The sequence below is a fragment of the Nuphar pumila genome, chromosome 7 (genome assembly GCF_984573655.1).
Source record: "Nuphar pumila chromosome 7, dmNupPumi1.hap1.1, whole genome shotgun sequence".
Classification (NCBI taxonomy): Eukaryota; Viridiplantae; Streptophyta; class Magnoliopsida; order Nymphaeales; family Nymphaeaceae; genus Nuphar; species Nuphar pumila.
This window is the reverse complement of record NC_143255.1, coordinates 116,892,278-116,910,046: the sequence shown is the minus strand read 5'-3', so window position 1 is coordinate 116,910,046 and position 17,769 is coordinate 116,892,278. Positions and strand designations below refer to the sequence as shown.

Genomic DNA, 17,769 nt, shown 5'->3' with positions numbered 1-17,769 from the left:
ACTCCAGAGATTGTTGGAATGAAAATGCGAGCCGATGATAGAGTTCCTTTGGACAATCCAACTCCCTTCAGACAGCTAGTGGGATCTCTTATGTATTTAAGTATTACAAGACCAGACATAGCCCATGCTGTACATATAGCCAGTCAATTTCAACATGCTCCAACATCAGCTCATATGAGTGCAGTCATGAGAATTATTAAATACATCAGAGGCACTATAAATAAGGGAGTCTTTCTATCCTCTTCTTCCTCCTTAGATCTTATTGCATATTCTGATGCTGATTGGGGAGGAGATCCAAATAACAGGCGCTCAACAAATGGTTTTTGTATATTTCTAGGTGAATCTTTGATTTCATGGAGGTGCAAGAAACAACAAAAGGTGTCATTATCATCTACAGAAGTTGAATATAGAGCAATGGCAACTACTACTATGGAAGTCGTGTGGCTCAAACAACTGATTTCAGATATGGGGATTCACCTTCAGAATCCTACAAGATTGTGCTGTGACAATAAGAGTTCGATATACATTGCTCGAAATCATACATTTCATGAAAGAACTAAGCATATAGAGATGGATTGCCATTTTGTTCGTGAAAAATATTTGAAGAAGACTATTGATCTTCCCTATGTGACATCAGAATATCAACTTGCTGACTTCTTCACCAAGGCACTATGCTCACCAAGATTCAACTTTTTACTTGACAAACTTTCGGTGATTTCACCATAAGTTTGAGGGAGACTGTTAGAAAATGACATATATATGTATATACTTGAATATATATATATATATATATATATTTTATATATATATATATACATACTTTTCGTAATACAAGAGTATGTATATGTATATCTATATGTATATAACTATATATTTAAAGTATATACTTATATTCTTGTAATACTTTTTTTTTATTTATTTTTGTAATTTTATTTCTTTCTTATTTTTTTGTTTTTTTGTCCAACAGTCATAATTGACTAGAGCTGTTGGACTGTCAAAACAGCCAACAGCCTTTTTGTCAGGTTCTGTCAAACAGTCAAAATGTTGACTGTTTGAATAGAGTTGTTGGGCTACTCCCAACGGCTCTAATTAGAGCTGTTGGGAGTAGCCCAACAGCTATCCCAACAGCTATTTTAATAGCTCCTCTCATGTAACCTCTCTATAAATAAGGGCATGCTGCCCATTGTAATTCATATACAAAGGTAGAGGGTTTTACCTCTTACATATTCAGATTCAAGTGCATTTATGCACTATTCTTATGTTTGTGCTGTGGAGCATTTTGTATGCTATTTTGGTTTACCATATTGGGTGAATGTATGTTTTGTCAAGTTGTTTGTAGAGTTGATTGTGTGTAAGACTCTTTACACAGAGGGCCCAAAATCCCTCTCAATCTGACTGTCGACCTTGGCCCGTCAGTCTGACAACACCCAGTCTTACTGGTCCAGTCTTTTGTTCGTGGATCGGATATCCCAAATCCGATTCCAGTGAATTCGGATCTGTTAGAAAGGTGTGCGCATCATGCAACTTTCTCATGTTGGCCACCTCTGTCGAAACAGAGTGTTCAGGCCCCGAAAATTCGTTTGCTAGAGTCCTGTTTGGACTCGCCTGCATATAGTAGCTTCCGCGCGTGTTGTGATCCAGTGGATCTTGGATCGGTTCCTGTGCCGACTCTAAGTCATCATTTCTTCTATGAGGTTTGCATCTATTGGTTACTGTTTCCAGAAGGCATATGCTATTGTTCATCCCTCCTAATAAAAGACTATCTATGTAATAAAGTAAACTTTTACTTATAGAATTCAATATCACATGTTATAAATTAAAAAGCCTACAGCATTGCCATTGAGCAATGAATGGTCCGTGGAAAAAAAAATCAGTGAAACAGCAAGAAGAAGTGGCTCATGTGGTACTAAACATGAAAAGATGCAAAACAGATCCAAACAGTGAAACCAAACCTAACCTCATTGACAATTCCATCTCCTCCAACGCATATAATTCCTGCCAGCAAACAAGACAGATGATGCTTTAGAGCTGAACCGTTCTTTCAACTAGTCCATTGCATGTGCATGCACATGTGAATATTTTTATCGGTTATATTGATGGAGATCTGAAAGGAACATCAATGATTACCGTCTGGGCAAGTGTTAAAGTCAGCAGTAGAAGCAAGCTTCCTTGCATGACCAGGTGATGTGGTTTTGACTACTTCCATATTGAAACCTGCAAGCTGCCAGCATTTTGGTACACAATCATAAGCATCTTTATAAATATACATGAATAAACTTGCAATTAGTTTGATGTCTATAAGTTTCAACTGGATAAATGGTTAAATTACAGAGAAAACAGTTTCTTGTCAAAATAATCTAAATGTTCATCTGCAGAATTTGATCTGGTCACCATTAATAGATTGATTCACAAAACATATAGACTAACAAGACAAGTTGCTTTTGTTTGCCCAAAATACAAAAGAAGAATGCTATTCTTAGCATGTTAATGGCAAAGACAGGTTATGCATGGCTCCCACTATAGGATATCTTCCTGCAAAACAAAAACTGGTAACATACCATCGCTGAAGATATAGAGCATGCATTGGTTGATGGTCCTTAAAAGGGTTTAAACAGGCTACAATCCAAAGCAAAAAGGATATTAGTGCAATAAAAAGATGCTAATTGTGCAGAAGAGAGGAGAGGAACAATCCTACGTCTATTTGCATTTGAATTCTCTCAAGCTTGCAATGTTTAGCCTGGCCAGACTGGTGGTGAATCTTAGAGGAGAGACATCACAAGACTAGAAGCCATTCAGTACAACATGGATGAAAGAAACATGGAAAAATGGAGAGTTTCAAAAGTTACTCTAAAATGAAGCAAAATGAGTTAAGCAAGGAACCCATGAATAGGAGACAACTTACACTGGGTGCAAACAGAAGAATACATCAGGAAAGTTAGCCACTAGAAAGAATGAAATTGTAACAATTGAATGGATAATGAATTATGACCAGACATGTCCATCTCAGCCTTCCCATACTATGTCGAAGTATATGCAAAACACTCTATTTTTTTCCTTAAAGAAACACTAATGTGATGCAGTAGGGTCTGGAATCCCAGGAAAATAAATTTATAAAGCAACATAAAACTATGTGCATGGACAGTTCCAGAGCTCCTACTTTATAATCCGGAAGGTAGAAAGCCCGTAAGTTAGAGAAACTGAAGAATCCCAAAAAACATAAGATACACAGAAGGATTTTCAAGCAAGCAACTGACCTTAAATATGGGTTCTACTTTGCTGTAGAAAACTTTGCTTGAACGACCATGTCCAGAGCGTGGATTCAGTATGACAAGCATTGTTGGGGACTTCTTGCGCATAATATATGGCTCAAGAAAGAAATCACTAGAAACGATGTCAGATTCTTGCCTCTTGGAAGATACTGGATGAGGCAAGCAGTTCACGTAGCACTGCTGATCAGCAAATCCACTAACCCACTTAACGGCCTCTTCTGAAGTAGAAGCCAAGAACCTGAGGTCCTTTCTGTTCCTCTTAGACTTAAAAAAGCAAGAAAGACCGCAGGGTTTCCTTTGTACCGGATATGCATGTACTGTAAAATGTCTGAGTCCGCTATTGTAGGACACCTACCAAAAGAAGGAAAAGAAGCACATGCCTGCTCAACTAAACTAAAGAAATGAAAGAATGTTAAATTCTAGCATAGAATGCGTAGATGCATTTACAGGAAACTTACAGAAATTATGTCATCAAGATACAGGGTGTGAGACCCCCAAACGAATGCCTTGCTTGTCAGCTTAGCATCAATTCCATTCTGCTCTATACTATCCTTTGCAGTTTGAACATCAGCATTTGCATTGCTAGTTTTCTTATCCAATACTAGCTTCCCTGAGATCACCACATAACCTAACAAGTCTGAGTGTTCATCTCCTATGTCAATCCTGTGATCATGCACCTTCAGTTTATCCGGATCTTCATTAAGCACATTTCCTTCACTTGATCTCATAGATTTGACCTTGTCATATTTCTCTGGAAGGATGGTAGGAGAAGACTGCTGCTCAGTCACTACCCGAGGAGATCTATTACTAGAATGGCGAACAGAATGTCGTGAAAATATGTGCAATGGATTAATATTTTGGTTTCGAGATCCATGCTTCTGCATCTCTATCAATGATCAGCACCTTCAGTGGAGTTCATGCAACAAGAACTGTAGATTATACTTGCTGCAAAAAAAAACAGATTAGCACAAGCAATGCAGTAAACTTTACTTACAAAATTTGGTTTTTAATTTCAGATACAGGATAAAACTCATGAACCACCGAGAAAGAGGAAAAAAGATATGGTAAGTGCATCATGTAAATTTGATGAGCTGAATCGAAAGAGAAATATGACATGCTGCATATAACATATGTAGGTTCTAGGCTTCTAATAGAAAAACATTATCAATCATAAATGATTTATGAAAAGGACAAAAAAGACACATAATACCTTCCAAAATTTTCAGAGAAAAGAAAAAGCAGCTACAAGTGGTGCATGCCACTGAGTTCATGCCTTGGCTACACAAAAATTACCATTGGTATCAGAAATATGTGACTGAATCCCAGCTAGTTAGCAGAGTCCCTGACGATTAGTTTAATCAAGAAGTTCTGTTACATATTGTCAGCTATTACAAATATAAAGAGTGACAAAGCGGTGGGCTTGTTCTGCTGTTCTACTATTCCATTACTGCTCACATGGCTCACCTAATTCTCAGATAGTGACTAAGGATGGAGAATTGCACTGGCTTGCACATAATTGTGTGCATTCAAAGACATCTAATTTTGCATGTGATGAATGCAGTGCAATTTACCACTAGTTATACAGTAGTCTTCATGTTTCTTATTTTGCAAGATTCTACAAATTATCTTGGAAGTACGGCCACCTAGTTCTCAACCACATGCCACAACTAGGCTGCCTTGTTGTGTATCCCAAGTTCATCAATGTGTTACTACACAATTACAACCTCGGTCTCAATCCAAAATGAAAAACGACTCAACTACTCTTATATTGCAATCCTGTCTGAAAAATGACTCAGCTACTCTTATATTGCATAATCGTATGAAGAATTTGTCACGACGATGCCAATCAAACGAAACAACAAGAGAGCAATAACAGCAAGCAAAATGCATCTGTATCAGAGACATCGGCAGCATTGAGATCGGCAACTTCAAACAAGGCTCATCCTCACAACTAGTTGAGAAAGAGTAACGGAAAAGGATGATGCCGATAAATGAAAAACTTAACATGAAAACAAACACTATTGATAACAGAAATATCACCACCAACAACATAATGTCTATCAACCAAATAAGCCCATGCACAAATAGACACAAGGCAAGCTTGAGTTATCAAAACGTATCATCTGAGGCGTCTGATGATCAAAGTCGATACTTCAATCGTAAGAGAAGAAAACCTTTCAGAGCTAGAAAAACAAAAGTAGAAAGTCCACACCAAATCAAGTGATCCCCTTGAGTGGGCAACACCGCTTCAGTCCCATGGCTATAACTCGGTAGATTAGCCAAGGTATCTTCTAATTTCCATCTCTCTGTTTCATCTTAAAATACAAGCATCCCGCTCCGAGAGCCGACCAAAACAGACTAAAAGAAAACTCATTCTTGCAAGCATAAACTCTTGATCCGATAATCCAAATCTCCCGAAACACGTCGCATTCCCACACTCTTCATCATACACAGCATCGCAATAGACAACACACATCCAAATCCCAAAACTTCCACATATAAACAAAACAAGCAGCCCATTCCCGTCCAATTCCCAGCTGCATTCAACTCAAATTCAGATATCACCTTACCCAAACACCTCAAGAAAATATCTAAAACCCAAAAAACCTAATTCCCAAACAAACTCAATAAAAACCTTAAGATTTACAAAATCCGCGACAAATCAAAAGCTAAAAAAGATCACGCACCTCAAAGAGCTCGACGATCACAGCACGATTCTCCATCCGCACCATCAAAACACAATCGATGAAGGAAAAATAAAAAATTCAAAAACCATCGTCCGAGAAACCGATCTCCTTCCGCAAAATTTACATAAAAAGATCGAAGAAAAACCAAATTGACGCCTTGAGAAACGATCGGATCGAATCCTTCGGAAAGAAATCTTCAAGGAAAGAACGAAACACGAAATCCGACGAGAAGGAGATCGCCAGAATAATGCTCAAAGACGAAGCTTCTGATTTTTTATTTAATTTGTTTATTTTGTTTATTTTTTGCTCCGCCTCCTCGCTCCCATTAATCATCAAATTGGGAACGAGAGCATTTTATACATTCCTAATTTGAAATTAATTTAGTGAGTAAATTAAAAATAATAAATGATCCGAGACGGACGCATTCCGCTGAGAGGTCGAATCGAATCAGAGAGGGATAAGAACGAGGGGCATTTTGGGAATACAGAAAGTGGGAGTGTAGAGCAGGGAACAGCGGAGTTGTGCGTAGGCGTATAAAGGAGCCGCCCTTATTGAGTAATTACGCTTTCGGATGCTATTTTTCATTTTTAGTAAGGCAGGGTGGTCTTGGGGCCACATAGGGTTTTTCTTCATTTAGGTGTGAGCAGATCATCATAATAAATAAATAAATAAATAACTTTTGAATCGTGGCATCGAGCTTAGACTTTTTTTTCCATAAAAGGATAGGAAAATCACCTTAAAATCAGAGACCTAGTCCTTGTGGCCAAGTCTGTCATTACTTAGTGGCTTTCCCAACAGTAAGCTCGTGGTGTACCTCTTGTCCTCGCCCGGCTTACAATAAGGGCTTATCCCTTGTCCATAGGGCACGTTTGGTAGAGAAAAAGATATAGAAAAGTGATGCAAAATGGAAATTTTGTATGGATTTTTCAACTCTTCTAAACTAGAGAGAGAAAGAGACTTTTAATTGAAAGAGTTTTTCTAAAAAATACATTTTTTATAAGAAACATTTTTTCATAAGGATAGTGGAGGAATGTTTTCTACCAAAAGAAAATTTATTTTACACTCCACCATTCACCATCACAACCACCATTCATCTCACCACCATCACCACCCTTCTTTTTCTCTTCTCATTTTTTCACAATTTCTCTTTATTTTTTTCATGTTACACAAACGGGTGAAACACTTTTTTTTTTTTTTGAACTTCTCATATCAAAAACTCCCATAAACAAAACTTTCTTTTCTTAAGGAGAGTTTTTCTCCCTTCCAAACATGCTCTTTAATGCCAGAGGTTATTCATGGGAATGGAACCCTGGCCCGTCTAGTGGCCAAGAGGAGCATTGCACCATACCCCTTGGCATCTCGTGGGTAGACTTATTTAATTTAAAAAATACAAATACTTTCTGAGTTGACTAATGATGCCATGCGGGACCGTGTAGGACAGCTATTCTGCGGGGACTTGCCATCTCGTGACGAGTCCAGGATGTCGGTGCGAGGGGCACTCGTCCATTGGAAGGTCCAAGTTCGCCACATGGTTCGGTTTGACAGGGGCACGGATGAGGTTAGTTGGGTGAGCTCCATCGCGCCTTAACCTAATTCTTTCATTGGGACACTATTTGGTAGAATGGAACCTACCCACCGCTTAAATGCCATATTACACAATTAAATATGGTGTTTGAGCGGCACAGTCAATGGCAGTAGGTTATGCTCTCTCTCATAGTCAACTCTTCTTGAAAGTACAGCAAGTTTGAGTTAGAGCTCAATCCAACAGTATACATGCAGAAAAACTCTATAATAGGCAGGTCTTTTATACATATAAAGCGTTTTTGGGTTTTGCCAAGTCACGAAAATAAAATCTCAAACTTACAACCTAGAGACAGAAAATGTTTTAACCTATAGTTAGCCTTTATGCTATTAGTGTGTTCAATTCAAACGATATTTTTCACTAGTATTGGTTCACCCTCTAACAACGACCTATAAATGTCGCCGTTATTGATCAACAAAGGTTATTCTTTTTTGGCAACTTATCAGCACGAATTATTGTCGTTATAGGCCAAAAGCAAAAATAAATAAAAACAATAATGACAAGAAAAATTACCGCTATTGACTCTCATCCATGTGTAGGGTTGGCGTGGGGCGGGGCGGGGGACAAGGTCTCCACCCCCGCCCCGCCTCAAGATTTTATCCTCCACCCCCGCCTTCATCCCCGTTTCATGTCCTCCATCCCCGGTTCAAATGGGGATGAGGCGAGGTGGGGCGGGGATATTGCGGGGAAAAGTGGTCGGGGCGGGGATCGGGGCGGGAAAAAGTGCACGTTCATCCCCGCCTCCACCCCCGGACAGGGATGGATTTTAACCTTCGTCCCCGCCTCCACCCCCGGACAGGGATGGATTTTAACCTTCGTCCCTGCCTCCATCCCCGTTTCATACCCTTCATCCCCGGTCCAAATGGGGCGAGGCAGGACGGGGCCCCGCTTTCCCCGGGTCCACTGCCATCCCTATCCATGTGGTGCTTTACAAGACCCTAATGAAATCTGTATATTAGCTAAATTATGAAGATGATCAAATGTAACTTCAAAGACAAACTAAGGTCGCTACCAATGGAATTGTGCATAAATAAGTAAATAACAATAGACCCACAAATCGGCCTATCTTTATCATGTTCTCAATGCAAATTAACTCAGCATGCTATGGGGGGATTACTTGTATCTATGTAAGATGACTCTTCAGAAGACTACATTATTGCTATATAGAAAAATGGATTGCATCTCACAAAAACATGACCAAGTTCATAAAATCGCTTGTTTTTTAACCGTCTATTTCATTTTCTGTTGTTCTCTAATAAAAAAAGTATGCATGAATCAAAATATGATAGTTAGGGCACTTAAACTAAATATCCTTTTTTTATGATGATCAAGGAACCTGTCTCCTTGCCACATAAAACTCTAGACTGACACGACCACCCAACCTTGCATGTCCAACCATGATAAAGCAAATGTAGTGCCTATGCACCAAGTGGATTCAATCATGGGTCGTCAGCTTGACACAGGATCCCACTGACCACATGAGTAAGCACAACGTTGTTAGGGGGATCTTGAACTAAATATTCAAGTAGCTAGTCTAAGCATGGTTATCCGTGTCTTAATTGATTTATATAAATTTCCTAAACCAGCACAACATATGATATCATGATAAAACAAAAGTCAACAACTTTGGCCATTGACGATGGGGATCAGTTTCCTAAAAGACACAAATCATAAATGTCAATCAAAACTTCATTTATAAAAAAAAATAATGTTAATTAAAACTATATATGTAGACGTACATGACTCATCTAGTTTTGCATGGTAGTGTTTCTATTGAGACTGCCCAAAGGCCTAGTCACCATCCTAGCCCCAAAATCTTATCTCAAAATTTTGATTTTTTTTCTTTTTAACTTTGAACGACAAAAAATGTTATTTTTCATGCGAGAGGGTTAAACAACTTTGGAGTGGGTTAACCATTCATGAATCATTTATGAAAAATCAAAATGATTTATAGTTTTATAAGTCATTCACAAAATACGGTGAAATAGGTAAAAATGACAGAGTTGCAATTAAACAATTGTACTTAAGATCAAAACAAAACAAAATCCTAAGTCTAGCCTTAGATCCTCAGAAGTTTTGATTCTTGATGTCTCCTCTGCATCTCATTATCCATTGTTCAACATATCAATTACTTGAAATCTCTTTGAAGAGTTAGACTCGTGAAAGTCTGGTAAGTATATACCAATACCAAGTAATTACATAACATTAAAACATATATTCCAATATAAGATGTCATAGTTCATCAAGGCATTTCAAGTAATTACATAACATTAAAACATATATTCCAGTATAAGATGTCACAATTCATCAAGGCAGATATTCATGTAACAATTCAACATGAGACTTCACAATATTCTAAAGCAATACAACATGCTTCAAAAATAATACCTATGAAGTATCATACAAATTTTTTCATGCATTATCAGGGTATATTTTCATTTAAATGCTGTGTAAATAAGATATTTATTTCTCTTGATAGCAGTCCCCTCGAGTACTTGAAGACACACAACGCACAAAAAAAATACTTCAGGCATTCATTATGCTATGAATTTTAATTTTTTGAATGTTTAACTGCCTAAGGTCTAAAGCGAGTGGTTCGTGATCGAGAAAAGCTCTTACAGTGATAAATGTTTAGTAGGATGCATCCAAGACTGTTGCAGTAGTATAGATCTATCACCTATGACACATTGATAGCCCTAACCTCCTAATCTTCGAGTGACTGGAGACCATTGTTATGTCTTGCTCTCAAAAAATATAATATTGTTACTTGAGGTGTGTACCACCTACCTCTCCGGGTAAACCATAAATCTGAATAAGTTCAGAGTTCTTGAGATTTTGTTATTACATGTGTCTCATATCATTAAGCAAATTAAGGGCTCAATAACCCTAGTATCATTCATGGTAATCATGATTTATTCGTATATACCCAACTCATTCAGTATTGCTTGGACGCCTTTAGCCCTAATGTGCACTCTACCTTTGAAGGCGAATAAACTAATTAAGTGTAACTGTATACATGTATCATTAATCATATTGTGCATCTATTTGCACTTCATGGGTTTGTATAAACCCTTAAGCTCATATATAAGCAATCACAAGTATATGCATGTTTTCCATGCCTTACAATACAACACAAATCATATGTCATACACATTGATGTGTTCAAATGACACTACAAGGGTTTCTTAAACTACAGACTATGATACGAGCTATCATTCATGCATCATTTCATGTGGCATAACAAAAAAAAATATAAGAACATGTTCAAACCAGTTCTATGAACCCAAAGCTCTATCATAAGCCATAAACAGTTATCGCATGCATCATATAACATTTTAACATTATATATATATATATATATATATATATATATATATATATATATATATATATATATATATATCATTCAACAGAGCTATTTATGTTCTCGTAACAACAAAATTTTAAAATGAACATAGTACACGGTTGTTTAAGTTATGACAGCACAATCATCTTTAAATACATACAAGCAGGTTGATCATGTTAGGACAAAATTTGGACTCCAATGAATGCATATAATCATGTTATAACAGGTCTTTTTTTTCAAGTGAAAATGGGCAGGACAACATTCATGTATTACAAAAAAAAATTGTTATAATGAAAATAAGCATGGAAAGCATTCATGTATAACATAAAATTTCGGTTATAATAAAAATGAGCAGGGCAATATGCATATAAAATAATTTATTTCAAGACTTTTTTTTCAAACTAATTTTTTTTCCTCATAAATCATCATATCATCCATCACCATATATATATATATATATAGTCAAAAATTTAAAATATATACATTGAATGTCAAAACAAAATTTTTTCTTGATAGTATTCAAAACACACTAGTGAAAGGCCAAAACAGAATTTTTTTACATAACTAAGCATTCAAATTGAATAGGCCAACACATATTTTTTTTTATAATGCACATGAGCGGAGCGACAAACCAAGTATAACAGAAAATTTGATCTCAAATGCAAATGAGCAAGGATTGTTCATATATGATAGAAATTTATTTTAAATCATATACATATGAACAAGCGCAATTAATTTAATAAAAATGCATATGGGCAGCTTGTTCATATTAAGACCATAATTCAATCAATTTAAAATGCATATGAACATGGTTGTTCACATTTGACAGCAATTCAATAAATTTGGAATGCATATGAGCATGGTTGTTCACATTTAACAATAATTCAATCAGTTTGAAACACATATGAGCAGGGTTGTTCACATTATGATAGCAACTCATTTAATTAAAATTCAATGAGTGGGGTTGTCATAATATGACCGCAATTCATAAAATCAAGATTCATCTCTGAACAAGCTTGTTCATATTATGACAACAACTCATTTAGTTAAAATACAATAAGCAGGGTTGTTATAATATGACAACAACTCATGAAATCAAAATGTGTATCTGAAGAAGGTTGTTTATATTATGACAATATCTCATTTAGTTAAAATACAATGAACATGTTGTCATAATATAACAGCAACTCATAAAATAAAAATGCATAACTAAGGTTGTTTATATTATGATAGCAACTTATTTAGTTAAAATCCAATGAATAGGTTTGTCATAATATGACAACAATCATAAAATCAACACATTATGACAACAACTCATTTAGTAAAAAATACAATGAGCAGAGTTGTTCATAACATGACAACATCTCATAAAATAAAAATGCATAAGGTTAGGGTTGTTCTTGTATGACAGTCATTCAATCTAAACACAATGAATATAGGTAGGACATGTCAGGATTTTATTCAATGTCATTTTTCAAATGGGCTATTTTTTTAAAAATAATATGTAGATGGGCAAGAGAGTCTCACGCATGACAGAGTTTTAAAAATAATGTGTAAATAAACAGAACAATCGTAAAATGGACAGAACAATCACACACATGATAAAATCTTTAAAAAAATGTGTAACCGAACAGAACGGTCGCATTTTTTTTCTCATAATACATCCGTACAGGGTTCAATTTCTAAAATCAAAACGCAAACCGTGCAGGGCTCAATTTTTAAAATAAAAAATGAGTATTTGTTTTTCAAACACAAATGAAAACTCAGATTTAAAGCTCAACGCTTTTTTTTTTTTAAAGACAGCATCTTTCACGTTGTTTCATTTTCGGAAGTCCCAAAAATGAAACAAAAATTGCAGGCCATGTAGGTAGGTTAATTTTTGTTTCTTTATTAGATTTATGCATGTACATTCACTAAAAGAAAATTTTCATAAATCTAATGAAAAGTTCAAACACCACAACTGAAAATCGCATATACATCCACTAAAAGAAAATTTTCATGCATCAAAGAGAAGTTCAAACACCAAAACCGAAAATCGCAAAGCTTAGATATATATATATATATATATTAATGTTTTTTTTTATTATATCTAGCATATCACAACATCAAAATAGAACATAATATCATCAATTATCAAAGATTCACAGCCATTACACTTTTCAAACAAATCATATCTCAAATCGGGCCTAACGCATGCCACTATCATGAAAGGAGAGGTCGACACCTATCTTTGTACGCAAATCCAACAGAAACAGTCCCTAGGTGCAGCTAAATATGCCCTCTAGCGCGATTCCTCAGCGTTTCTCCTTCTTAAGATCATCCCAAACAACAAAACCATGAAAAATCAAAGTAAGAAATATGAAAACAAAACCTTATAGAACTAGAAATGACAAAGAAGAGAAGGCGAGAGGGCTGATCTACCGGCCGGGTCAACTTTCCCTTCACCCCTTAGCTGGGTGTGCTTTAAAATCGTCTACCAACCAAGCTCTCCAGTTGGCTGGCCTCCTCAACTGCACCAAGAGTGGCTGGTTAGGTGGAGAGTGGCACCCTCCATATCAAGGTAAAATTGTGGTAGTGATAGTGATAGTGATAGTGAGAGAGAGAGAGGTGAGAAGGTGGAAGGCAAAGTTGTGTAACCTAAGGGCACCCCCTTCTCTCTAAACCCTTAATGCCCCTCTTCCTTCTCTTTTCTCTCCCCCAAAAGAGAGAAAAGGCCCACTAGTTAGGAAGTCCTAAGTCCTTGCCCTTTATGAGTAAAGGTAGTTCACTAGAAGAGCTAGCTAAAAATAGACGGATAGAAAGAGTGACAAAGTAGAGGGAAAGAGTTATATATATATATATATATATATATATATATATATATATATATATATATATATATATATATATATATATATATATATATAATGTGTAAATAACAAATAATGTTTTTACACGAACTAGCTCATGTTAAGCTCGTCTCATTCAAGGATGAGTTTGAGATCTAGTTCTCGGCTAAACATGAACACAAGCCCGAACATGTCATTTTCAGTTCGTTTCATCTCATTTAGCCCTAGGTATAGGCACCAATGTTGTTAGTATCAGTTTTGGACCTAAATTGATTCGGAGAATCCATTGATTACTGAATCAGCCAATTTTACTTTTTAATATAAAAAATATTAAAATTTAAAAAGATATTAAAATATTAAAAATTAGCTGAAGGCCGAATGAACCTTTATCGATTCGATTTTAGGCCGGTACTATATGAATAGATCAATTTAGGCAGGGTTAGGAGTTTGGACCCGCATGCCCAAGGAGCCCCTCTGGTCATGAGATTCCAAATGGCCATCTGCAAGCTTTACCTTTAAGGCTTGTTTGGATTCATGGAATTGTGAGAAATGAAACTCTAGGAATTGAATTCTCAAGATTCATATTCCAATGTTTGGATTATCGCATTGATTTGGAATGAACTTTTATTATATTGTAAGAAAAACATGCTGCATTATTGTTTATATCTTACAATTCAAGGCCATTTTGAGCGAGAGAAGTTCACCATCAATTAAGAACCTTTGAGATAACAAATGACAATCGACATTGTTAGAATTTGATGACAAATGACAAAACAACCATGATCTGATAACCGAATTTTATGACAATTGACAAAACAACCATGATCCGATAAATGTGCCAAACGATGTTATTAGAACCTTCGAGATAACCAAATTTGATGGTTCAGAAGAAAGCTAGAAAGGTAGATCTAAATTCTCAACGGATGGATACTTCAGTTTGAGCTCGATGAACTCAAGAGGATCAAACTTGAGATTCTATCTACAGTCATTTTCTGGACCTTAAGTCTGTAACCGACATAAACGCCCTGAAAAAACATAACAACAACAACAACTACAACTACGCCTTCATCCCAAAACAATTGGGGTCGGCGATATGAACCAACAAAGAAAATTAAGATAATATACATATATAACTTAATTTTAACTTAATTTTATGATAATTAAGAAGGCCAGGTCTGTTTGGCTTAGACTCCGCTTGAGCTCATTCATTTGTTAAACCACTCGATTTGAGCTTGAATACAAAAATGATTAATTAAATGAGCTCCGGGTCAATTATTTAATTCGATCAAAGTCGTTAAAACTTGTTTAACCTTTATACAAATATTGTAAGTTGAGACGAGCTTAGTCCAAGCCTTGTTAGAGCTTGAGCCAGGCTCAACGTTGACCAAATTGACTCGAGCTGGAACAAGTCATGATCAAGGTCATGTAGGCTAAATAAGCTCATTCCCATTTAAGGCATTGTTAGGGAACCAGTGTTGGAAAGGCGATGCGAGGGGTCATGAGAGCCGAGATGAAAACAAGTGATCAAAGTGGAGTTATCGACTACATCCTTATAAGGATGTAATTGAAATACCAACGCGGGCTACACGTGGTTGGTACGGGCTGTCAGTGTACGTCTTCTTGTGTGGGACGTTGCAGGTTCAAAACCCAATAGTACCTTGAATAATAATTAGCGGGAGTCTACCTAACCCCAGCTTGCCTTTAAAAAAAAATGGATGTAATCCAAATGGAGAAGTAAGAAGCCATCTCGACTCTCATCTGCACTTTCATTTCCCAAACTTGGGCTCCCAAAAAATAGTGGAGCAGGGAATTCTGTGAATCTCCATCTCCCCTCCCATCTCTGTCTCAAATCCAACTACCAAACAGAGCCTAAGGCTCAAAACCGCTGTTTTCGGGATGTCGATGGATTGGGTTTGGTTTAAATATCCAACTGAATGGTTCTTTTACAATCCAGTAAGGGCTTTCATATTCAATTAGTATTCAATTAGCTGCTTGGATCCTGTTTGAGGTTTTCAGATCCAAATATTAAAGAGAAAAAGAGGAAATGGATCGTTATCGAGAAGCCCCAACTGGACGTAAAATTATAATGGATTGAAAAAAGTTAATTGGATTTGGGTATGGGAGAAGTTGTTTTCATCCACATAGGTTTGACCGAGTAGGATTCAATAATGCCCAAATCCAAACACTTTTTACACCCTTAACTATATGCTTAAGATTAAATACCAATAGGTTCAGATGGGATTCAAAATTGTAATTGGATCAGAATTGGACCCATATTGTTGGATTTTTTTCGTTAAGATTTGGACTTGGATCAATATTTTCTGTTATCTGTATTCGGACCCAAACAAAACGGAATCTTAATATATCTTCCGCATGTAAACTGCTTGTTTCCAACGGCCTTTTTCATGATCCAGTATCACCGTGTGAAACTCGGATCCAGATTGAACTCTGCTTAAAAAGGCCTGAATCTAAATCAACATTTTTCTCTTGGATCTATATCTGGATTCACAACCGTCTTACAGTTTCTGAGTGTAAAATGCTTGTCTCTCACCTTGTTTCACATGATCCAGCATCACCATACAAAACTCGTGTCTGGATTCAGACATAATCTGTTCCAAAGGGTGGCTATCCGGCCAGCCTGGCCCGGCCCGATTAGGTCCTGACAGGCCTGACCCAACCAGTTATAATTGGGCTCGAGGCAGGCCCTTTAGGCCTGACCCAGCTAATGGACTGGGCTTCTCGAGCCCCATGATACGGGCATGGCCGGAGTTCGATCGGGCCGAGTATCCAACAACCTGTCAGGCACCTGGCCTAATGGCCACCCCTATCTATCCCTTATCCGATCCATTTGCATCACTAGTTCACCGGTGATGATTTCAGTCACAAGGTCCATGGTCCATGGAGGATCTTTTTAGTCTGGCAAAGCCGAATCTACGATGAACCCGGTTACTAACCCGGTTCAACTCCAAGACTGAGTCCCGAGTCCCTTTTGCAATTTTTTCCATTCTAAAAATAAGAGGGTAGTTTTGTCATTTTGAGCCGCCGTTAAGTTTATCGTTTACATAATTCCTGGTACCGAATATTACCTTTGAAATATTGAGAGAAGATTGTGTGCGCCTCCACCTACCGCTCACCATCTATACCAGGGTTATCAACGGGTCGGGTTTATCTGGACACGAACCGTACCAAACCCTACGGAGTCCGGTATGGTGATAAATAAGAAGACCCAATTAAAACCGGGATTCATACCTGAAGGTCCGATTAATACACGGAGCAGGGTAGAGTTTGTGAAATTTTATACCAGACCTGAGCTCGACCTGCGTTCCGATTAAGACCTGTAATTTTTCAACGTAAAAATGACAAAATTTATTATTTTACCCGGTATGATTCGAGTCTGGTTCATGTAGTTTTTATTGGGTCCGGGTATGGTTTCTCTTATTGTGGGCCTGATTAAACCCAGATCTGGGCTCGATACCGTACCCAAAAATCAGGACCAGGTCTGGTTTCACCTAGGTCTGAACCAACCCCGACCATTGGCACCCCTAATCTATACAACAGTTCGCCCCTACAAACATTTAGTGTTGTTAATGGTTAGGGTTTGTACCAAGTACCCGACCTGAATTTTTGGATACGGGTATAAAAAATACCGACCCAAATATTATTTGAGACCCAACCCAAGTAATGCACGGGTCAGGTTTTGACTATTTTTTTTGTAATCCGATCTGACTTTAGTAGTTGAAAGTTAGCAAAAACTCAAAGTAATAAAGCAGTAGAGTAATAGATTTTAGTTATTTGTAGGCAAGAAAGATTTTTTCTTTTTTTAATGCCAAAAAAGGTTGTTTCCAAAGATATTCTCCATCTTAGGACCATGCATGCTCATCATACATGAAAGTGCTAGCCACGCCAACAACTCACACTGTTGAAATCCCTGCTTTTGCAAAATTTTCATGTGTCTACTTGATTCTTGATTCTGTGTTCAGTTTCATCTGTGGTAGTGCAGTTTATTTGCATATTAACTTGCTCACAAGATTATTATTTGCATATTGACTTGTTATTC

The 17,769-nt window shown here is 37.0% G+C and overlaps 1 protein-coding gene across 1 annotated transcript in view; it reads right to left on the bottom strand.

The window, feature by feature from the left end:
- Nucleotides 1-6,281, bottom strand: part of LOC149833101 (sphingoid long-chain bases kinase 1-like) — a 57,745-nt gene extending 51,464 nt beyond the window's left edge. Inside the window, exons 1-5 of the mRNA XM_090012716.1 lie at nt 5,957-6,281; nt 3,728-4,214; nt 3,255-3,620; nt 2,128-2,221; nt 1,958-1,995 (exon numbers count right to left, since the gene is read on the bottom strand). Of these exons, the coding sequence (XP_089868842.1) occupies nt 1,958-1,995; nt 2,128-2,221; nt 3,255-3,620; nt 3,728-4,153 (924 nt within the window). The 5' untranslated portion in view covers nt 4,154-4,214; nt 5,957-6,281. The remainder of the gene's footprint in view (nt 1-1,957; nt 1,996-2,127; nt 2,222-3,254; nt 3,621-3,727; nt 4,215-5,956) is intronic.
- Nucleotides 6,282-17,769: the final 11,488 nt, after the last annotated feature.